The sequence below is a fragment of the Microcebus murinus genome, chromosome 11 (genome assembly GCF_040939455.1).
Source record: "Microcebus murinus isolate Inina chromosome 11, M.murinus_Inina_mat1.0, whole genome shotgun sequence".
Taxonomy (NCBI): Eukaryota; Metazoa; Chordata; class Mammalia; order Primates; family Cheirogaleidae; genus Microcebus; species Microcebus murinus.
Genome location: NC_134114.1, coordinates 75,837,772 through 75,862,740, shown reverse-complemented (window position 1 = coordinate 75,862,740; position 24,969 = coordinate 75,837,772). Strand labels below are relative to the sequence as shown.

Below are 24,969 nucleotides of genomic sequence, written 5' to 3'. Positions count from 1 at the left end.
GATTAATTTTGTGATGTTGTAAGTTTTTAAGAATTCATCCATTTCCTCTAGGTTTTCTAGCTTGTGAGTGTATAGTTGTTCATAATAGCCTCTGATAATCTTTTGTATTTCTGTGATAGCAGTTGTAATATCTCCTTTTTAATTTCTGATTTTGTTTATTTGTAACTTCTCTTGTCTTAGTCTAGCTAGTGTTTTATTACTTTTGTTTATTTTTTTGCAGAGCCACTTTTCATTTTATTGATTCTGTGTAATTTCCTTTTGGTCTCTTCTCTTTCTTTTAGTTCACCTCTGATCTGTTTTATTTCTTTTTTTCTTCTGGCTTTGAGTTTGGTTTTTATTTGTTTTTTTGGTTTCTTGAGGTGTGATGTTAGGTTGTTAATTTGTGATCTTTCTATTTTTTCAATGTAGTTATTCAATACTATAAACTTTCATCTTAGCACTGTATTTGCTGTGTGCCACAGATTTGGGTATGTTGTGTTTCTATTTTCATTTATTTCAAAATTATTTTAATTTCCATCTTAATTTCAATAATCATTCAACGACTTTTATACATTTATGTAGTTTCTGAAGTTCCTCTTGGTATTGACTTCTAGTGTTATTCCACTGTGGTCTGAGAAGATGCTTGATATGATTTCAGTTTTTTAAAATTTGTTGAGACTTGTTTTGTGGCCTAACATATGGTCTATCTTGGAGAATGTTCCATGTGCTAATGAGAAGAATCTATGTTCTGTGGTTTTGGGGTAGAATGTTCTGTAATTGTTAGGTCTACTTTGTCTAAAGTCCAATTTCAGTTCAGTGTTTCTTTGATAATTTTCTATCTTGATGATCTGTCTAATGCTGTGGGTGGCATGTTGAAATCCCCACTATTATTATATTTCTATCTCTTTCTTTGGGTCTAGCCATATTTGTTTTATGAATCTGGCTGCTCTGGTGATTGGTGTATATATGTTTAGAATTATTATATCCTCTTGTTGAATTGAACCCTTATCATCATATAATGTTCTTCTTTGTCCTTTTTTTTTTAACTGTTTTTTATTTCGAGTGTGTTTTATATGATGTAAATATAACTACTTGTGCTCACTTTTGGTTTTTGTTTATGTGGAATATCTCTTTCTACTCCTTTACTTTCAGTCTATATGTGTCTTTACAGGTAAGGTGAATTTCTTATATGTAGTATATAGTTGAATCATGTTTTTTTTTTTTTGTTTTTTTTTTTAAACAGAGTCTCACTCTATTGTCCAGGCTGGAGTGCAATGGTGGGAACATACCTCACTGAACCTTCAAACTCCTGGGCTCAAGTGATCCTCCCACCTCAGCCTCATGAGTAGCTGGGACTATGCACCACCACACCTGGCTTATTTTTCTTACTTTTTGTAAAGATGAAGTCTCACTATTTTGCCCAGGTTGGTCTCAAACTCCTGTCCTCAAGTGGTCCTCCCACTTGGGCCTCCCAAAGTGCTGGGGTTGTAGGCATGAGCCACTATACTTGGCCAGATCATGTTTTCTTAATTCATTCTGCTAGTTTGTATCTTTTAAGTGGAGCATTTAATCCACTACATTTAGGGTTAATATTGATATGTGAGGTTTTTTGTCTGTCATCTTATTGCTTTCTAGTTGTTTTATAAATTTATTGTTTCTTTTTCTCTGTCTTTGTGGTTTGGTGGAATTCTGTTGTGTTGCCGTTTGAGTCCTTTATCTTTCTTGTTTGCATGATTGTTTTATAAGTCCTGTGAGTTTTATACTTTCATGTATTTCTATAATTGTGAGTATTGACCTTTTGTTTCCATATTTAAGACTCCTTAAGGCAGGTCTACTGGCGATGATTTCCTTTAGTGTTTTTAGTGTAAATAATCGGTGTCTTCTTAAAAGTTGGGGATATCTATTCGAGAGCATTTAAGGAGCAACTATCATGTACTAGGCACTATGCTTGGCTAAAGGATTACAAATATTAATACAATAGAATCTTTGCCTTTAAGGGATTATTCACATCCTGAGAAGTTGTTCACATTATATGTTCCTATTGTCCTAAATTTTAAAAACATGTAAATGACTCCCTATGATAAAATTCAGTTATTAGGTCTTCTGAAAATAGTCTAGCAAAGAAATATAAAATAAAGCTAATCCTAGGTAATACTAATCACTGTTGTATCTACTTAGACATTCATGTTTATTGTAGGTAAATAAATAACTTTTTCTTATTCTGACCTGTAGACATGGTTCTACCTATAACTGGATTGGCCATTTTTCTTTTCCTTGTTTGTTTTGCTTTGAAATAAAAAGCTATGGATAGAGGAGCAGGCACGAGGGTATTATGCAGGAGTGTATTTTAGAGCTCACAGTGCTGCTTTAATTTTTTCATTACACATGTTTGAGCCTGTTGAGGAAGGTGGTACTCCAGGTCAAGGACTCCATAATTTTGTGCACTATGGCATTCAGATGACATAAATAAAATATACTTTTATTTTGTGAAAGTTTGCCATCAACAATTATCATGATTTGTAGTTGCTGTTCATATGTCTGTCATTCTTTCACATTGATGTGAAGCTGAACATTCTAAAACAGTGTTTAGTTAAGCTCCATTACATTTATTCAACATTTGTTGAATGCTTTCTTTGGCAGACCTTTATGTCAAAATCACTGTTCCAAAGGAGAGATTGGAAAATAAAACAGTGAATGAATAATGGAAGAAGAGCGTTTCAATTTTATTTCATTAGAATCAGGAAAGGCTTCATGGCATAATAGCAGAATGGGGCTTAAGTATTCTTTAAGGATACAAAGAGTTTTGAGAGATACAAATTTGAGATGAGGGAAAGGCAGAGGGAATATGCTAAACTAAGGGTATAAATGCTATAAAAAATGAAGGGTAAATTTAGGGACCAGTGTGAATGGAACTTGGGTTATGTGTCTGGAAATGGTAAAAATATATGGGGGAATGTTGAAAGGTAGGTAGAGGTAAGTTGTGCAGATCTGATTTTCACCCCTATAAACTTCACCCAAACCTCTGCCAACAAATCACTTTCTCTGCATGTTTCTTTTAGAAAAACAGAAAGTTCTGGATAGTTAAGCACATAGTTTATCATCCTGAGTAACAAACAAAGTATATGTAAATCCACTAGGTATTTTCTACCTTAACAAGAGTTGCTACCGGGTAGCTGTCCTTAGTGTAATCAGATAGGAAGGCAAGTGTGATGGTATTATTTTTGAGGTTCATGTAGGGGGTGGGCATGAAGATATATCAAGATCTGGAACATAGAGACAGTGTTTAATGTACATACACATTTCTCAGTGATGGAAAAAACTGGAGTATACACACACACACTCACATATATTTATATATATATGTATATTTATAGATATAAATAGAGAGTCTAATGTCACAAAGTAGATGTGACATTGTCAGATCGTTTTTTTCCCTATGGCTCCAAATTCTTAATTTTAACTTCTTTATACCCTGCATAGTAAAATGTTTATATCATGAAGAGCTTAGTAAAAATAACTTCACCTAAGAAACATCTGTATAAGAAAAGGAACAGGCATACCTCAGAGATATCGTGGGTTTGGTTTGAGACCATCACAATAAAGGAAATAATGCAATAAAGCAAGTCACACAAATATATTGGTTTCCTGGTGTACATAGAAGTTATGTTTACACTACCCTGTAGTCTATTAAGTGTACAATATTAATGTATGTATGTTAATAAGAATACTTTATTGCTAAAAATTTCTAATGATCATCTGAATCTTCAGAAAGTCATAATCTTTTTGCTGGTGGAGGATCTTGCCTCGATGTTGGTGGCTATTGACTGATCAGGGTGATGCTTTCTGAAGTTTAAGGTGGTTGTGGTAATTTCTTAAAATAAGACAGCAATGCAGTTTGCCACATCAATTGATTCTTACTTTCATGAGATATTTCTCTGTAGCCTGTGATGCTGTTTAATAGCATTTGACCGATTGGTAGAACTTCTTTCAAATTGGAGTCAGTCCTCTCAAACCATGTTGCTGCTTTATCAGCTAAGTTTATGGAATATTCTAAATCCTCTATTGTCATTTCAACAATGATCACAGCATCTTCCCGAGAGTAGATTCCATTTCAAACAACCACTCTCTTTTCTGATCCATAAGGAGCAACTCCTTATCTGTTAAAAGTTTTATCATGAGATTTGCAGTCACATTGTCAGGCCTCACTTCTAATTTTAGTTCTCTTGTTATTTCCTTCACATCTGTAGATACTTCCTCTACTAACATCTTGAACATCTCAAATGACTGTTGTGTTAGCAGGCATGAAAACAAAATTAGCCTCCCGTACATCTACATCAGAACTCTGGGTGACCAGGTGCGTGGTCAATGAGAAGTAATATTTTGAAGGAATCTTTTTTCTGAGCAGTAGGTCTCACCAGTGGGCTTCAAATATTCGGGAAGCCATAAATCTTTTCCTTTAATATGCTGTCATCCAGGCTTTGTTGCTCCATTTCTAGAGCACAGGCAGAATAGATTTAGCATAATTCTTCAAAGCTCTAGGATTTTTGAAATGGTGAATGGACATTGGCTTCGACTTCAAGTCACCAAGTGCATTGTTCCCTAATAAGGTTGTCAGCCTGTCTTTTGAAGCTTTGAAGCCAAGTGTTGATGTCTTCTCTAGCTATGAAAGTCCTAGATGGCATCTTTTTCCAATAGAAGGCTTTTTTGTCTACTTTCAAAACCTACTGTTTAGTGTACTTAGCTACATCAATTATCTTAGTGAGATCTTTTGAATAACTTGCTGCAACTTCTACATCAACACTTACTGCTTCACCTTATACTTTTATGTTTGGTGATGGCTTCTTTCCTTAAATGTCATGAATCAACCTCTGCCAGCCTCAAACTTTTCTTCTGAAGCTTCCTCACCTCTCTTTCTCTCAGGCTGCATAGAAATGAAGAGAGCTAGAGCCTTGCTCTGGATTGGGCTTTGGCTGAAGGGAATGTTGTGGTTGCTTTGATCTTCTGTATAAACCATTCAAACTTTCTCCACATCAGCAATAAGGGTGTTTTGCTTTCTTATAATTTGTGTGTTCACTGCAACAGAACTTTCAACTTCTTTCAAGAACTTTTATTTTGCATTCGCAACTTGACTAACGATTTGGCACAGGAGGCCTAGCTTTTGGCCCATCTTTCCTTTCATCATGCCTTCCTCACTAAGCTTAATCATTTCTAGTTTTTGATTTAAAGTGACAGATGTGCAATTCTTCCTTTCACTTGAAGACTTAGAGGCCATTGTGTGGTTATTAGTTGGTTTAATTTCAATATTGTTGACCTGAAGAGAGAGAGAGAGAGAGTGAGACAAGGGAATGGCCATTTGATGGAATAATCAGAACACACACATCATTTATTGATTAAACTTGCCATCTCATAGGGGCATGGTTTGGGGCACACCAAAGCAATTTTAATAGTAACATCAAAGATCAGTGATCTCAGATCACCATAATTGATATGATAATACAAAACTATGAAATATTGCAAGAATTGTCAAAATGGTGACACAGAGACATGAAATGAGCACAGGCTGTTGGAAAAATGGCACTGACAGACTTGCTTGACCCAGTTTACCATGAACCTTCAATTTGTAAAAACTGCAATATTTGCAAAATGCAATAAAGCAAAGTGAAATAAAATGACATATGCCTATATATTGAAAGAATAGACTATTGAAAGATGGACCTCAAGAAATACCTTTTTTAGGAATGGGAGGAAGAAGAGTTTGTGAGGGTGTAGGGTTTCTAATAGAGTGTTGCAAAGAATTTTTGCCCTTTGCCACATAAGGATAGATGGGTTAAAAAGAGATTTGGCAGCTCTGAATTCATGGATTAGACTTGTTGGTAAGTTCATTTAAAGCCCTGTTTAACAGTATATCCAAAAATCTTAAGATGAATAATATTGATTATTTCAGGGACTTTTTTCAATAATATTTTAAATTTATTACTAAATAATTAATTGGGCTCAACACTAAATTCAACTGAATGGAGATTATCTTAGTTTATTTTTAGAAACTTATTAGTTTTTAAAATTCTCTAATTTTTTATACTCCCTTAGTCATCTATAGAATCTTTGAGTCTTATCTTGGTAAACAGTTGTGGTAATGGTGATTTGCATTTCACTTACTACTTACGACCTCATAAAATATGAAATACCATAGTAAGTATATGCAATATTTTTTCTGTGTCAGCCTGTAGCTAGAATATCATTGATTATATGAAATAGTACCATATAGGGGCATATCTATTAATATTTTGCAATAGTTTTAGGGGAAATTTTAGCCTATTATAGAGGCATAATATTTGATTATAACTTATAGAGACAGAATATTTGTTTGGATTTAAGAAAAAAAGTAATGTTTAAATTCTACTAGTGACAAGCATGTATACAGGTATATATTCTTAAACTATTAAAAATTTTATGATGTAAAATATATGAAATATGATTAAAATAATATGTACGTATTAAGAAAATTTAATCAACTTCACAAGCATTTGTTATTTTCCTATAAATGTTTCCCACTTACATCATGAAATAAACCTTTATATAATATACAGGCTAAAGTGACCAACCCTTGATGATAAGGAATATATGCTATATTTCTTTGTTTCTACTGTAGTTTGCATCATGCTGCCTTACTCTTTGTATGTTCTCAGTAATTATTTATAAATTATATGAAAATTACACATTGGAAATTTAAATTTAAAAATTATTGTATAAAGGCTATTTCTAGAGTTGCAGGGAAAGTTTTTCTCTAGTTACCTTATTACTTCTACATCTATGTTATAAACTCTTTGTGAAGACAGTCATGCTTGATAAAGATAAATCTGGGAAAACTCTTTGTGAAGACAGTCATGCCTGATAAAGATAAATCTGGGAATAGTTTACTTCAGTTTTACTCTTTGTCACCTTTTCCTTCAAACTTTCTACTGATTTGTTTCTAGTTTGTTTTCTTGCTCTTTTTTTTTTTTTGAGACAGAGTCTCGCTTGTTGCCCAGGTTAGAGTGAGTGCCGTGGCGTCAGCCTAGCTCACAGCAACCTCAAACTCCTGGGCTCAAGCAATCCTGCTGCCTCAGCCTCCCGAGTAGCTGGGACTACAGGCATGTGCCACCATGCCTGGCTAATTTTATATATATATTAGTTGGCCAATTAATTTCTTTCTATTTATAGTAGAGACGGGGTCTCGCTCTTGCTCAGGCTGGTTTCGAACTCCTGACCTCGAGCAATCCGCCCGCCTCAGCCTCCCAGAGTGCTAGGATTACAGGCGTGAGCCACCGCGCCCGGCTTGTTTTCTTGCTCTTTAATCTATTTCCTTCATGAACTTCTTGTTTTCCACCTACTACTTAAATATCATCATTTTCCAACATAGCAATGATTATCTTCAAATACTTAAATAAATCAACTCATTTGCTTTGTTTGACCATTGTTGCAGGAAAGTTAGTTTCATGATGGCAGGGGTTGTTTTTCCTTCCTTCCTTCCATCTGTCAGTCTCTTTGTCTACCCCCCTCTTTCTCATCTCTAGCTCTTTCTTTTAGATATTTTTCCAGCCCTTTGAGTTGGCACATAATTGGAGTCCACTAGGTATTCATTAAATAAGTGGACTCCCAGGACTTCTGTACTCTTCTCCCTCTATACTCTGTATGGCTGATCTTATAAACACCGATAGTTTCAGCTACATCTATATGCAAATGATATTGAGATATCTAGCTACAAGCCAAATCGCTTCACCAAATTTGAGATTCTTAATCTCAGTATGTGTAAGTCCATATTCATCATCTCTTGTCCAAAATTGGCTCACCTTCTCTCCTAAACACCAAGTTAGACAGTAGGAGTTACCCTTGACACTTCCATTCTTAACAGAGAGAGTCATCTTCGATCAGTCAATCACCAGATTTTACCAATTCTACATCAAGAATTTTTCTTCATTCTATTTCCTGTAATCGTACTCATATACATGTTCTATTTTAGTTCTCCTTTATATTGTGATCACCTATTGTCTGGAGTATTGGAACAGGTCCTCTTTCTTTAAATTCAGACTCTTTACAACTCCTAGGATTATTTCTTTAAAAGTGACTTCTGACAATGTCACTTTGCAGTCTAAAAGTACTTTAATGATTACCTTTTGTCAATAGGTTAAAATTCATAGTTTTTAACGAGACCCATGAGATCCTCATTAATCTAGTTCCTGTCTCTCCAGCTACATTCTTTACCACTCTCTGCCTTAGACATCATTCGTATTTCTCCAAAGAGGATGCTGCTTCTCAGCTCTATGCCTTTGGTGCTTCTAAAATGCATTTTGCACACATCTGTAACCACACTTAGCATATTAGTGTATAATTATCTGTGTTCATCTCTCCTTCTAGTGAAGTAGAAGTCTGAGGACAGAGACTATTTTACTTTGTGAAGTCTGAGGACAGTGGCTATCTTACTTTGTATTTCTGTTACATATGAAGGACCTAGTACTTGCTCAATATATATTGTTTGACTGAATGAATAAATGAGGGGTTAGGGAAGCATCTTTGTATTAGGAAAGATGTTTCCTCTTAAGAGGCAACATGAGACAACATTGGACCTGGGGACAAGGAAAGCTGTATTTGGCAGGGAAAGAAAATAACTTAATCTCTCTCAGCCTCAGTTTTCCCATTGATAATATGAGTGTATTGAACAACATGATTCTATTCATCCTTCCAGGTTTAAAATATTGCCTGCCACCAGGAGATATTTGGTAACATCTTGAGAGATTGTGGTTGCCATAATTAAGGAGATTAGTACTGGTGTCTGGTGGGTGGAGGCCAGGGAGGCTGCTAAACGTCCTACAATCCACAGAACCAGCTCACCACAAGAGAGAATTATCTGGCATCGAATGGGAAACCCTGCTTTCTTCACTTACTCTGCCTTATCTTTCTTTTTTTTTGAGACAGAATCTCACTTTGTTGCTCAGGCTAGAGTGAGTGCTGTGACGTCAGCCTAGCTCACAGCAACCTCAAACTCATGGGCTCAAGCAATCCTGCTGCCTCAGCCTCCCGAGTAGCTGGGACTACAGGCATGCGCCACCATGCCCGGCTCATTTTTTCTATGTGTATTAGTTGGCCAATTAATTTCTTTATAATTATAGTAGAGATGGGGTCTGGTTCTTGCTCAGGCTGGTTTCGAACTCCTGACCTCGAGCAATCCGCCCGTCTTGGCCTCCCAGAGTGCTATATGCCTTATCTTATCACTGACAGACATTATATTATATAACTCTTGTTTTTACTGCCTCTCCTCTACAAAAACTTAAGCTTTATGTGCAAAGGCAGAAATTTTATTTGTTTTATTCATTCAGGAATTTTGTTCTCAGTGAGTGAATAAATGACTGAATGGCAAAAGATAGCAATGCTCTGGAATGGTTCATTACAAGTTATGACATAGATAATTTACACTTCTTTCATTTCTTATTTACAGGACAGGAGAACTGGGAAACTTGACAGCCCCTTGTAATGCCAATTGCAACTGTTTGCGCTCGTACTATTATCCTGTCTGTGGAGGAGATGGAGTCCAATATTTTTCTCCCTGCTTTGCAGGTTGTTTAAACTCAGCTAAAAAAAGGAAACCAAAGGTAACTTATGTCTGCTGCTTTATTCTTAATGAGGCAATGTATTTATATATTTATGAATGCCCACCTTGATCCCTCTTCTGGAGTTGTGCAATGCCTTTTTTTCTTTCCTTCCTGCCTCACCTCTTCCATTAAGCAGCCCCTGACCTCTCCAGCTGAAAAAGAATCTTCTTCCTTCACACCCCACGTAATTATTGTTTAAAAAGTCAATTTGGTAGTTGCTCACATACATCTTAGTAACATCACTTCCGTTGCAGTAGTGAAATATCATTTACCTTTTTACATTGTTTTATAGTCATCCCTTGATACACACGGGGAATTAGTTCCAGGACTCCTGCCCATACCAAAAATCCCCCATACTCAAGTCTTGCAGTTGGCCTTGCAGAACCCACAGTCTACAACCCAATATATTAAAGGTTGGCCCTCCATACAGGCAGGTTTCACATGCTGCAAAGCTGTGTATTAAGTGGGCCCAGGCAGTTCAAACCCATGTTGTTCAAGGATCAACTGTATTTTTCCTTAACTGTACTTTAAGATCCTCGAAGGCAAAGAACTTCACCTATTTTCACTATGTACAGTGTATATAATGGAAACTTAATATTTTATTTGATGTGCCTTGGATACATTTAAAAATACCCAAATCAATTAAAGGCTTAATTGCTTCATTATGTAATATGTCTGATTGTTGAGTATATAATAGTCAATTTTGGAGATGTCATCTGTATATTCAGCTTTCCTGATTCAGTGCCAGTAGTCCTAGAATTGCTTTAGCACCAAAAAAAGTTTCTGGCCTTTGGAATAATGAAATTACCACCAGTGAGCACAAATGTGCACAGAAGAATGTAAAACTTAGTGGAAATCAAGCAAGGGGAGGAGAGAGGAGGCGATGGGCAAAAACCTACTTAATGGGTACAACGAACACTATTTGGCTGATGGACACACGGCTGTGACTCAAGCTTTAAAAAAACGAACCATGTAACTAAAAACTTATATCCACCTAATACTTTGAAATTAAACAACACCAAAAATCCCAAAACAAAACAAAAAGCAGCATTTTTTTTCAAAGTTTTGGTACAGACTAGTTCATTTTACTGTGGCACTTGTCAAGATTATAGGGTTTGTTTTTTCAGGCTCATGCAGATAATGAGATTGTCAATATAGATGTCCCTTTGCCTTCCATAACAGAAAAGAAGAAAGTTTTCAGGAAAACATTATTTAAGCAATTTTTGTCTATTCAAAGTAGTCTAGAATGTGTGAGATCAGGTAACCATTATATTCTCATTAAATTGTTGCATAAGTCATGAGTCAGTAATCTGTTACAAGTTAAAGTAACGGCTGCAAAAGCAAATACAGATGATTCTGCTTCATAAATATAGTTTGTTTCCAGTTGCTTAGTTTCTTAATTGTTAATTACTCTTTCTCAGCATAATTTGTTATGTATGGATTAAGACAGTGTGAGAGTGTTTGCCATGTCTAGAGATCACCCAATTTAAAATGATCTATTTTCAAAATAAGCATTTTCATTATTTTTATGTCTAATATTTCTAGATATATTATAATTGTTCCTGTATTGGGAGGAAAGCAGATATAACACCCACTGCAGAAAGTTTTGGTTTTGAAGCTGAAGCTGGAAAGTGTGAAACTCGATGTGCAAACTTGCCCATATTTCTTGGCATTTTCTTTGTTACAGTTATTTTTACCTTTATGGCTGGTACTCCTATAACTGTGTCCATCCTAAGGTACGTATTATGTCGTAAAGTTTGCATTTCCTATGGCAATATGTTGAATAGAAAGAAAATGGACTTGGACTCATTTGGAATTTATGTTATTGGTTCCAGTATCAATTCAGTTCTTCCAGGATCATCAGGTCTGCGGCATTGGATAAGCTACCCCTAGAATCCCAGATGTATGAGATTTAAATGAGATTACGTATGCAAAAGTGTCTTAACATTGCCTACCTGGCATGTATTTGGTGTTAGTTCTCTGCTTCTTACATGAAGCTTCAGTGGTGAGCTAGAGATATTTTCAATTTTGAGTATCACAGGAATAAAATGTCCTGCACATGTGCCAGAATCAGAATGACATGCATTCTACCTTATACATTAGGTGCTGTGATATTACATCTTCCTGTAAACAGGACTATGTCTTTACAGCTACTAAGCTGGCTGTCACCTGACTGTCTGCCTGTGTTTTGAGCTTTCATTTGATCTTCCTCCTTCAACATCACTTTACAAAATACTTTCTACTTGCCCTGCCATAGACTCATTAGTCTTTCTATATTTTTCCTAACAAACTCTAGCTTTTTCCAGGCAAGAAACAACAGCTGCTCCAGATGGGAAGGAATCAAATTTCCCTTCTCAAGTTTTTGTTCCTTAATAATTCACTTACTACATTTTCATGTATTTTTTGATGGATGGAAAATTTAGAAATTCTTTCTAAAAACATTAAATCGTTAAAATTATACTGCACAGAAATTGAAGTTATTCAGAGAAGAGAGAAAATGCTTTTTAAAAATTCATTTAAAAATCACATAAATCACCTTTCGACTACTTATTTCTTTTCAGCTCATCTCTTTTATCTCTCATATGACTCTCCTGTGCACCAATCACATGTCTCTTTCATCTTGGACAGTCATTACCTAAAGTATCATTGTTGAATCAGATTGAGCTTCAGCAACTACTTTGCATTGCCTCAAATCTGTACCATTATCCCATAGCTATGAGTCTAGTTTCAAAGTTAGTAAGAGTTAGAGTAAGAATTATGTGCTTGCAGCTTAAGTGAATAGTGATAGCCAAAAATAAATATTTTTTTGTAAAAATGCTAGTTTTATTTTTTAAAATATTGTTTCAGATTTATTGGCAAATATACCTTGTTTTTTCAGGTATAATTGGCAAATGAAAATTATATATATCTAAAATATAGAATGTAATGTTTTGATATACATATACATTGTGAAATAATAACTACAATCAAGCTAATACACATATCCATTGCCTCACGTGGTTGTCATTTGTGTATGTGTGTGGTAAGAACATTTAAAATCTGTTCTCTTAGCAAATTTGAAGTGTACAATACAGGATTATTAACTACAGTTGCCATGCTGTACATTAGAGCTCCAGGACTTATTCACCTTGCACAAGTGGAACTTTGTACCCTTTGACCATCACCCCATTTCCCCATCTCAGGCTCCTGGCAACCACCATTCCACTCTCTACTCTATAAATTTGATTTTTTTAGAATTCACATATGCATGAGATTATGAAGTACTTATCTTTCTGTGTACTTGGTTTATTCCACTTAGCATAATGTCCTCCGGGTTCATCCATGTTGTCACAAATGGCAACATGGACTTTTTTAAGGCTGAATAATATTATTATATCCCACATTTTCTTGATCCATTCATGTGTTGATGGACACTGAAGTTGAATCCATATCGTAGCTATTGTGAATGATGCTGCAATGAAGGTGGGAGTGCACGTAACTTTTTTTTTTTTTTTTTTTGAGACAGAGTCTCACTTTGTTACCCAGGCTAGAGTGAGTGCCGTGGCGTCAGCCTAGCTCACAGCAACCTCAAACTCCTGGGCTCAAGCAATCCTGCTGCCTCAGCCTCCCAAGTAGCTGGGACTACAGGCATGCGCCACCATGCCCGACCAATTTTCTTCTATATATATTAGTTGGCCATTGATCTCCTTCTATTTATAGTATAGACGGGGTCTCGCTTCTGCTCAGGTTGGTCTCAAACTCCTGAGCTCAAACGATCCACCCGCCTCGGCCTCCCAGAGAGCTAGGATTACAGGCATGAGCCACCGCACCCGGCCTACACATAACTCTTTAATATACTGATTTCATTTCCTTTGGCTATCTACTCAATAGTTGGATTGCTGGATTACATGGTAATTCTATTTTTAATTTTTTGAGGAATCTCCATGCTTTTTCCCATAATAGCTATACTAATTTACATTCCAGTCAACAGTGTACAAGGGTTCCCTTTTCTTCATATTCTTGCTGACATTTGTTATCTTTTGTCTTTTTGATAACAGCCATTGTAACAGGTATGAAGTGATATCTCATTGTGGTTTTGATGTGCATTTCCCTGATGATTAATGATGTTGAGCATTTTTTTCATATACTTCTTAGACATGTGTATGTCTTCTTTGAAGAAATATCTATTTAAGTCTTTTGCCCATTATTTAATTAATTTATTTTCTTGCTATTGAGTTGTTTGAGTTTCTATATATTTTGGATAGTAACCCCATATCAGATGTATGGCTTGCAGATATTTTCTCCCATTCTCTAGGTTGTCTCTTCATTCGGTTGATTGTTTCCTTTGTTGTCTCTTCATTCTGTTAATTGGTTCCTTTGCTGTGCAGAAACTTTTTATTTTTATTTATTTACTTATTTTTTGAGACAAGAGTCACGCTTTGTTGCCCAGGCTAGAGTGAGTGCCATGGCATCAGCCTCGCTCACAGCAACCTCAAACTCCTGGGCTCAAGCAATCCTACTGCCTCAGCCTCCCGAGTAGCTGGGACTACAGGCATGCACCACCATGCCTGGCTAATTTTTTCCATATATATTAGTTGGCCAATTAATTTCTTTCTATTTATAGTAGAGACGGGGTCTCGCTCTTCTTGCTCAGGCTGGTTTCAAACTCCTGACCTCGAGCAGTCCGCCCGCCTCAGCCTCCCAGAGTGCTAGGATTACAGGCGTGAGCCACCACGCCCGGCTGAAACTTTTTATTTTGATGCCATACCATTTGTCTATTTTTGCTTTTGTTACCTGTGCTTTGTTGTCATATCCAAAAAATTATTGCTCAGACCAATGTCAAGAAGCTTTTTCCCGATATTTTCTTCTAGAAGTTTTATAGTTTCAATTCATATATTTAAGTATTTAATTTATTTTGAATTGATTTTTGTAAATCGTCCTAGATAAGGGCCCACTTTCATTCTTTTGCATGTAGTTATCCAGTTTTTTCAACACCATTTAATGAAGAAATTACTCTCTCCCCTCTATGTGTTCTTGGCACCTTTGTTGAAGAACAGTTGACTGTAAATATTATCCATTAGTCTATATGTTTGTTTTTATGCTAAACTTATAATGTGTGATTACTGTAGCTTTGTAGAATAATCATGCATTGCTTAATGACAGGGATACATTCTGAAAAATGCATAGTTAGGCAATTTTGTCCTACGAACATCGTAGAGTTCCTTACACAAACATAGATGTTATAGCCTACTACACACTTAGGCTACATGGTATAGCCTATTGCTCCTAGGCTACAAACCTATACGGCATATTCCTATACTGAATACTGGAGGCAATTTTAACACAATGGGAAGTATTTGTCTATCTAAACATAGACAAGATACAGTAAAAATATGGTATAAATGATTTAAAAAAAAAAGGTTACACCTGTATAGGACACTTACCATGAATGGAGTTTGCAGGACTGGAAGTTGCTCTGGTTGAGCTGGTGAGTGGATGGTGAGTGAATATGAAGGCCTGGGATGTTACTGTACAGTACTGTAGACTTTATAAACACTATACACTTAGGCTACATTAAATTTATTTTTAACATTTTTGTTCTTCAATAATAAACTAACCTTAGCTTACCGTAACTTTTTTACTTTTTTTTTTTTTTTTTTTTTTTTTGAGACAGAGTCTCACTTTGTTGTCCAGGCTAGAGTGAGTGCCGTGGCGTCAGCCTAGCTCATAGCAACCTCAAACTCCTGGGCTTGAGTGATCCTTCTGCCTCAGCCTCCCGAGTAGCTGGGACTACAGGCATGCGCCACCATGCCTGGCTAATTTTTTATATATATATCAGTTGGCCAATTAATTTCTTTCTATTTATAGTAGAGACGGGGTCTCGCTCTTGCTCAGGCTGGTTTTGAACTCCTGACCTTGAGCAATCCGCCCGCCTCGGCCTCCCAAGAGCTAGGATTACAGGCGTGAGCCACAGCGCCCGGCCTCATAACTTTTTTACTTTATAAACTTTTAATTTTGTTTTACCTTTTTGATGTTTTGTAACAACACTTAGCTTTAAACACAAACACATTGTATAGTTGTACAAAAATATTTTTTTCTTTATATCCTTATTGTGTAAGCTTTTAACTACTTAAAATTTATTTTACTTATTTATTTTTTTTACTTTTTAAACTTTTTTGTTAAAAACTAAGGCACAAACACACATACCCTGACATACTTAGGACTGGGATCAATGATATCACTATCTTCCGCCTCCACACCTTGTCCTATTGGAAGGTCTTTAGGGGCCATAAGTAAGAATGCCTTCTAGAATACCTCCAGAAGGACCTGCCTGAAGCTGTTTTACAGTTCACTTTTTTAAAAAAAATAAGTAGAGGTGTACACTATAAAATAATGATAAAAAGTATAGTATAGTAAATATTAATACATAAGCTAATAATATAGTCATTTTATCATTATGAAGTGCTAGGTACTGTACATAATTGTATGTGCTATACTTTCATACTACTGAGAGCATATTAGATTTGTTTACACCAGTATCACCAAAACACCAGTAATACATTGCACTGTGACTTTATGATGGCTACAGTGTCACTAGGCAATAGGAATTTTTCAGCTGCATTGTAATCTTATGAAGCCACTATTTCATAATACAGTTCATTTTTGACCAAAATGTTGCTATATAATGTGTAACTATATATTTTGGAATCATGGGTCATGTGACACATGACTGTATATTATTTTCTCGATTTATTTTTTGGGTTGTTCACTGCTAGTGTATAGAAAAGCAACTGATTTTTATAGTATGATTTTGTGTCCTGAAACTTTAAAAAATTCATTTTTTCTAACTTTTTTTTTTCTTTAATTTTAAAGAGATTTATTCTGAGCCAAATTTGAGGACCATGACCCGGAGCCACTCCCAAGAAGCCTTGAGCATGTGGACTCCTCTAGCATATTTTTAATGGGGTCTTCATGGTTTTATACATATATAATCATGTCATCTGCAAAGAGACAATTTTACTTCTTCCTTTCCTATCTGAATACCTTTTATTTAATTTTCTTGCCTAATTGCTCTGGCCAGGATTTATAGTTCTGTGTAGATGTGAGAGTGGACATCCTTGTCTTGTTCCTGATCCCAGAGAAAAGGCAGTCTGGTTTTCACTATTGAGTGTGATGTTAGCGGTGAGTTTGTCATATATGACCTTTATTATATTAAGGTACATTCCTTCTATACATAGTTTATTGAGAGTTTTTAATAAAAAATGTCTTCTTAATAAATGTTCTTTCTCCTTTATATTTGTTAAAATTTAGAGGATCTCGTGACTCTTTTGGTGTTATTTGTAATATTTTAGTTCAGATAACATTTAAGGAAGATTAAACCAGTTATATGCTCTTACCAATAATTTTTTCTAATATACAAATGCTAAACTGGTGCCAATGTGAACTTGCTCAAAGAGTGAATATGCTATATCACCTCTTTTGGTCTCTTTTGTATCTATATTTCCAGGTGTGTTAATCACAGGCAGCGTTCTCTAGCATTGGGAATACAGTTTATGTTGCTTCGATTATTGGGTATGCTATTTTTCTTAATCATTGATAACTGTTGGGCTATTTTGATTCATTAGTGTTATTGATTTGTTCATTTATGGTACATATCAAGAAAATAATTATAGTGGAAGACTACATAGTTGTTGTTGAAGAAAGCTGTTTTCCAATGTTTGAGATGTAGTATTATTTATATATCACATAAGAATGTAATGACTCTACATTTCACCTGCCTGATTGGTTGCCTGTTGATTCTAGTTCTGTTGCAAATATAGCCTTAAAAGGGATATCATATTTATTTGTAATATAAAATATGGCCATTAACACATAATTCTTTTTGTCCTTACTTTGGTCTCCATTTACTATACTCTTACTATACTATTTACTATACTATTGTGTTACATTAGCAATGAAAAATAATGAGTCAAAAATGTTTCAGGGGCATAGATATTGTGGTTAGTGAAGAACTGTTGGAAGTAAGAATTTACACCAGAGAATTTTATAAAGTTCCAGACATAAGAAAAATCAGAAGAAAAAGAGAAACATAATAAATATAATATTAACATCATTTATTTAAAACAATAATAAAAAGTTGGAATATTAGAGATTACCTAGTCCAACCTCCCCATTTTTTTTTAGATAAGTAGATTAATGCCTTGAGAGGTACAGGGTTTTGCCCATTGTTACATAATTAATGGTGAAAATGAGCCTAGGAAAATGATTCCTAACTCTCAGTCTAGTACTCTTTTGACTCTGTCGTGCTACAGGTCCTGAAAAAATAGACTGGATGTAGCTGAAATCTTTGTCTAAGGAATGCCACCTCAAATAATGTATGTTATTCGGAACAATTGGAAGTTCCTTCACTTTGTGAATGTTTAGTGCCTCATGGTCTCATGGGGATGAGAGTATGTGTGTATAAAATAGTGATACTCTTAGGTATGTTAGTATGAAAAATGATTTATTAAATATGAGTATATATCTGTATATATATATACACATATATACTCTAATGCACACACATGATTGTTAGTGTGTGAATATACACACATACATCTACATGCCCACATTAATTTATATGCACATGCACATAACACATACACTATAGTTTAGCAGACTTATTTATGTATCAAGAATAATTTATTTTGACTTTATAAAAGTATAGTAGCTGATTTCAAAGGGACATTCATTCATCGTATTAGATAAGCAATGAATTAAAATATTTGCTTAACTAAATGTTAAACCAATGTATGTTAGAGATTCTATTAAAATACTTTTTGAATTTATTAGAATATATAATAATTACATATGATTATTTAAAAATATTTATGCTTTCTATCCTTTGATTTGTACATGAATTGATTAATTTGCATATGGACAGATTGATATCTTTTTTATTTATATAAAAATATGTGTAACCATGTATATAAAAATCTGTAATTATAATTTGGGCATGGTGGCTCACACCTATAATCCCAGCATGTTTGGAGTCTGAGGTGGAAGGATTACTTGAGGCTAGGAGTTTAAGATCAGTCTGGGTAATGTAGTGAGACCTTATCTCTATTAAAAAGAAAGAAGAAATCTGTAATTATAAACCATAATCTTTACTCATATTCTTTTAGGCACAATACCTGGACCAATTATATTTGGTGTCACAATAGACAGCACATGTATTCTCTGGGATATTAATGAATGTGGAATTAAAGGAGCTTGCTGGATTTATGATAACATCAAGATGGCCCATATGCTAGTAGCCATAAGTAAGTGGTGACTTCTTGACTGCTTTAGAGTAAACTAACCATGTCCCCAAAATCTTTTTCTTGGTTATTTAGGTCATAGTTGTTTTAGAATGTTCAGTTCACATTATTGAACCATCCTATCATCCTGAAGCAAAGAATAATTACCACGGCATGTTATGAGAGGGTTTTAATGAAGTCTGCAAGTCTCAGTGTTAAATAGAAGAGAATAAAATTTTAGCTTTCATTACATCATATATTTTGCAATTTTCTTTTAACAAATTTCTCTCAAAATATCTTGAAAAGTATACCCAAAAGCCAAAAGAGAACTGTGAGAAACTCTCTGGAATGATTGTCACCTATATATCTGGGCTTTGAAAACACATGCAGTGGAAATAGGGAAGTATACTTTTCCTTTAAGGCACATTGTAAGAAAACTTTTTATAGTTTAGAAAGTTAGCTATGATGTTTAATCCTTTTTGCCTTTTGTTGTTTGTGTAGTCTTGGTTAAACAGTAGATGAAAGTTAAGGTAAGAGAGAAGAAGTAGACCAACATTTAGTTTGTGCTAGTAAGATAAAATTTGAAAGTTAAAATTTCAAAAACAACCTAAGGGCGGGGCGCTGTGGCTCACGCCTGTAATCCTAGCTCTTGGGAGGCCGAGGCGGGCGGATTGCTCAAGGTCAGGAGTTCAAAACCAGCCTGAGCAAGAGCAAGACCCCGTCTCTACTATAAATAGAAAGAAATTAATTGGCCAACTGATATATATATAAAAAATTAGCCGGGCATGGTGGCGCATGCCTGTAGTCCCAGCTACCCGGGAGGCTGAGGCAGAAGGATCACTCGAGCCCAGGAGTTTGAGGTTGCTGTGAGCTAGGCTGACGCCACGGCACTCACTCTAGCCTGGGCAACAAAGTTAGACTCTGTCTCAAAAAAAAAAAAAAAAAAAAACCTAAGAAATTAAAATAGTTAAAAATAGAGTAATCCTGAATATATGTATTATATATATATATATATAAACATAGGATTTTTCACTGTTATTATTTTGATAACATGTATCAAGATAGGCTTATTATTCTTACATGTGTTTAAACCCAGAGTATGCTGTCTGAATTTACAATGACAAAGTAATAGAATATCCACTGAAGAAATAAATATATAAATTCAAAAAACAACAGGAGAGTGAATATTGGCTAGAATAGACAAAGTTAATCATCCCATCACTTTACCCATTGTTAAAAACCATTGTTTATTCAATGTGTTTATGTTTAAAATTTATTTAATCCCTTTTGTTTGTACTTTTTTGCCAAAATATGTGTATAATGAATCATTCTTTATCTTACTCAATGATGAATGTGAATTTTTTTCCCCAAAACACGTTTTTAATTTTTCAAAAACAAACAAACCAAAAAAGTTGTTACAGTTGTATCTATGTAATTAATCTCCCTATGAATCTGATATTGCTTACATCAATGAGCATTCCTATTTTTCAAATACAGATTTTTAAATAAAATACTAATGATTAACAAAAATAACTAGCTAGTGCAAAAGTTACACTGTAAGACCACGTTAATTTAGTCAGCTAACACTAAATGCTTATACTATAATAAATCAAAGCTTGTGAAGTAAATCTTAATATTTTATGTTTTTAGCTGATAATGAAGAGTAGATCTGATTAAGCATTGAATGTGCTTTCTCCTAAGCTTTCTTCTAAGAACTCCAAAGACTTTTTTTCCATATGGGGCTTTTTCCTAAGAACTTGAAAATCTTTTTCATTTTAATAATTATTTTCCATCCTGGAAAAATTCTGCAACTTATTCAGGTTCAAGGATGGTGTAGGTTTCCTTTATCATTGATTTTTGGTTGCTTGTAATTTTTTATAGATACGGTATTGTGTTAACAAATTTAGAAATAGAACATGAATTTATTTAATTCTATAGAATACTTGCTTTATAAGAATGTATAATTATAACAATAGGATAATTTTTATTATACATTATTATTATTTTGAAAGAAAATAAATACTAGTTTATTGAATTGCATAGAAATGTTTTATTTCTTTCTCCCTAATGTTTTAAAAATTTAAAACATAGAACTATAATGCCCATGTAATTATTCTCTTTAAAGTAGTGAGTTTGTATTCATGAAGAATTTCTCAAAAAGAATTAATTTTTCTAATATCTAAAGACCCAGATGCATGATTAATTTTTTTTTTATTTATTTAGGTGTTACTTGTAAAATTATCACCATTTTCTTCAATGGACTTGCAATCTTTCTGTATAAACCACCATCATCTGGCACAGAGGTGTCATTTCAAAATCAGAATGCAGCTGTGACTACTGTTTCAGTACAAGAGGATTTCAACAAAGAAGGAAAAGAAGGGTGAAATGAAGAGACTACTTTTACGGCTGGAAAATTCACCTCCATTTCTAAGAACACACTTTGCCATGGCAGCATTATTTACCAAATATGGACAATTATATTTTAAAAATTTATGTTTTATAATCAAATGTATTTTTATATATGTGTAGACTCATCTTTTTTTTAATACAAGAAACAAACCTGTGCCTTCAAAGACCACCAAAAGACTCAAACGCACACATGCACCTGCACACTCACGCACACACATACACACACTTATCTCCCATTGTCTAGGTATGAAATCCTCAACTAATAACAAGAGAAAAGGCCAGCAATCGGTTAAAAGTTTACATTTTAAAAACAGTGATGTTTCTGTCCCTTTTATAACGTGTTTCATTTTAATTTTCATGCCAATAGTTTGAGTTTATCTAGAAAATTTATGGGATAAAAATTTAAACTAATCAGATGTATGCGTTGAGTTCTTGAAATTATTATGGAAAGCCCATGAATTTAAAGCCAGCTTTATCATGTAATTTGTTTTTAAATTTACATGTTTAAATGTAGCCTGGCCTTTGTCTATTGAAACAAGTTATTCAACTATTAGGATATAGGTTACTCATCTTCTTTGTGTCCTAGTATGTAACGAATACAGAAATATCAGCATTGTGGACATTTGAGACTCAAAAGGAAGGAATGTCTGGGAGAGGGTGAGGGATGAAAAATTACTTATGTACAATATACACTGTTGGGATGATGGGTACACCAAAAGCCCAGACTTCACCCTCATACAATATATTCTTGTAATGGAATTCAACTTATACTCCCTAAATCTATTAAAATGAAAATAAAATAAAATATTTAAATGATAACATATATTTTATTGGGCCTACTGAGGGGATATAATACTTTAACTACTTTTCTTAAGTTAAATGATCTTTGATTTTGATTTTTTGAGTTAACCCTTTTGTCATTTTATTTTATGTTTGGTACAATTCAGTATGATTGTATTTATTTAGGATATTTATACATAAAAGTAATATAGATATGTAAAAAGAAAGAAATAACAGCATTGTATACAGATATTTTCACTTTAACTCAAGAATTCCAGGAGGTAATTTATTCATATTGCTGATTTTTAACACTTAACTTTTATGACTCTGTGATAGTATTATTCAATTATATATATTTCAGAGGAAAGTGCCAGTTTCAGTAAAGTGCCAACTAGACAGAAAAAGATTTCTTAATGAACTATTGACCAATGCTTACATACTCAATACTTTAATTTTTCTTATTTTAAAGGCCAATCACCTAGCACATTACTTATGGCAGCTAAAATAGTGCTTTGCATGTGGTAGATATCTATTATTATAGTTTGATTAAAATGTTAAACCCCACTCTTTACCTGATGCATTTATTTGATAAAGTATTTCACAAGCCTGATAACATTATAACTTCACTCTTTTTTTCTGAGGTCAGACTTAAACGCCAACTTTGCTCAGAATATGGAGGATATATTAATAGATTAATGAACATCAACAAAAATAACTTAAATTTTACTGATTTAAGAAAAGTGTTGAAGTCAAACCTAGACATGATTCCATTTGAAATTTTTGTTAAATAAAGGTTACTAATTTAATAAGATTCATTATCAGGTTTCCTCTATCAGCTTTCCCCTAGGTTAGTTTTTTACAAGCAGTGTTTTATATACACTGCAATCAGGATAACACAAACTGTGAGTAAAGACCTGGTAGGAAAACCAGGATGAGAAGCACTAAAAATTTGCAGAATTTAAGAGATTATGTTTGGTGGTAATCTATGGCCAATGATGATTCAAGAACCTAGCACCATTTATAAAGTGAAATTTAAGGAAAAGGAATGAGTTAGGAGTTAGGCAAGGAAGCACATTTGAGTATTAGAGGAAAGGAGCTGTGGGTTAGGAATCTCAGAGACAGACCTACTTAAACCAGAAACGTATACACACCAAAGACTAAAGCCAAATAGGTAACCGACAATACAGGCATTTAAGAAGCAGGAAATTCATAGCAACCAATAGGACAGGGAAAGATAGGCAGGGCAATAAATGACACCTGGATCGATAATCTCTCTCCTACCCGGCCAGATGCATTTTAAATAATGCTTCCTGTTGGAGCCAAGGCCAAAGGAATGTTTAGGGCTTCTGTGAAAGCAGGGAATAGAGTGGAAGAATTTCATCGCTGTAAAGCAATGGCAAATTCTGAGGAACTCACTGATGGAGACATGAAATTATTGCAAGAAAGGAAATAGAATAACTATACAAACATATTAACCTAGAGCCACTTAATTTAAAAGGTGAAAGATTTATACAATCTCAAGAGAAACCAGAGTATAGGGCCACTTAGAAGAAAAAAGTCACCCCATACATAGAAATAGGTTGGTAAACAGTCACTAAATAATTGACATTCATAAAAATTCGTAATTATCAAGGCCTTCATTGTATTCAGTATACTTAATTTTATAAGGTGATACATAAACTTTTTAAAGAAAATAGTTAAAGTGAAAATAATTTTGGTTCTTAAAGAGCATCAGACTCTTCTATTTATAATATACACATTTCGAAAGAATACCTCCTTTTATGATAGGGTAATACAGACACTACTGTAATTTATATAATCATTGTTTTTACTTTGTAATTCACGTAGATCATATGAGTTGATATGATACTTCTAGAACAAAATCGTTCATGAAATATATTTTCCACGATTTATAAAGATTTTTTAAGTAAGCTTGAACTTATAAATTGCCTTATTGTGATTTTGTACATAATTAGATATATGTCTTGAAACTTTTTAACATTTGGATTTCCTCAATTGTAGAAAATACAAGTGTGAAACTCTTAAACATGGAAAGAACTGTATGCAATTGACTTTACTATGTAAATTGGAGGGAAATATAAATAAAATTTTAGACTTATTTTCTTTCAAGATTTCCTTTATTGTAACAATTATACAAAATACATATACATACCTTTTATTAAATCAATATTTATACTAGATTGTTTTAAGTGTTTGACCGTATTAAATGACACAGATTTTGAAATTTGGCTTATCTCTTATGAATATCAGCACATTTTATGGATGGGAAAGGGAAATCAGTGTACTTTTGAATTAGGTGTATATAATTTCATCCAGTGATTTCTGGTATCTCAAAAGATGTATTGAATTCAAGATAAACCATATATTTATTATGAAATATATACTAGGAACATTTTTTCACATAATAGTTTCCATGTATGACAGACTGATATATGATTTATTTAAGTAGGATACATTTTATAGATAGTTTATTGTAAAATATCTAATACTTACAAAAATAATTTGTTTTGGAAGGATTATATTTAATTCATCTTGGTTTATCAAAATACTCAGTACAATACTTTTAGAGAAATCAGACTGGACATTAATTTGAGCTATAATGCTCTTTTCCCCTCACCACAACACATTTAGATTCCTTCAGCCTTTTTTTGGCCAAAGTATAATAAATGTTAACTCTTATACATTACATAAGAGTAATCAAAAATAAATAGAAGACACAATCCACTCTGAAAAACTGAATGGGAAAATTGGATTAAAACTTTTTAGTATTTTAGCTAAAATTGATTTAGCTTACAAAATTATCCTCAGGAATTCATAACCTATTTTTTTCTTTTAAATTTAGAGTCTGGCTTTCTTTTTTTTTTTTTTTTTTTTTTTGAGACAGAGTCTCGCTTTGT

At 33.9% G+C, this 24,969-nt stretch overlaps 1 protein-coding gene across 1 annotated transcript in view; it reads left to right on the top strand.

Moving 5' to 3' along the window:
* Positions 1-24,170, top strand: part of SLCO4C1 (solute carrier organic anion transporter family member 4C1) — a 62,370-nt gene extending 38,200 nt beyond the window's left edge. Inside the window, exons 9-13 of the mRNA XM_012773547.2 lie at positions 9,452-9,605; positions 11,151-11,341; positions 17,092-17,156; positions 18,749-18,886; positions 21,086-24,170. Coding sequence (XP_012629001.2) covers positions 9,452-9,605; positions 11,151-11,341; positions 17,092-17,156; positions 18,749-18,886; positions 21,086-21,246 — 709 coding nt within the window. The 3' untranslated portion in view covers positions 21,247-24,170. The remainder of the gene's footprint in view (positions 1-9,451; positions 9,606-11,150; positions 11,342-17,091; positions 17,157-18,748; positions 18,887-21,085) is intronic.
* The last annotated feature ends 799 nt before the right edge of the window (positions 24,171-24,969 follow it).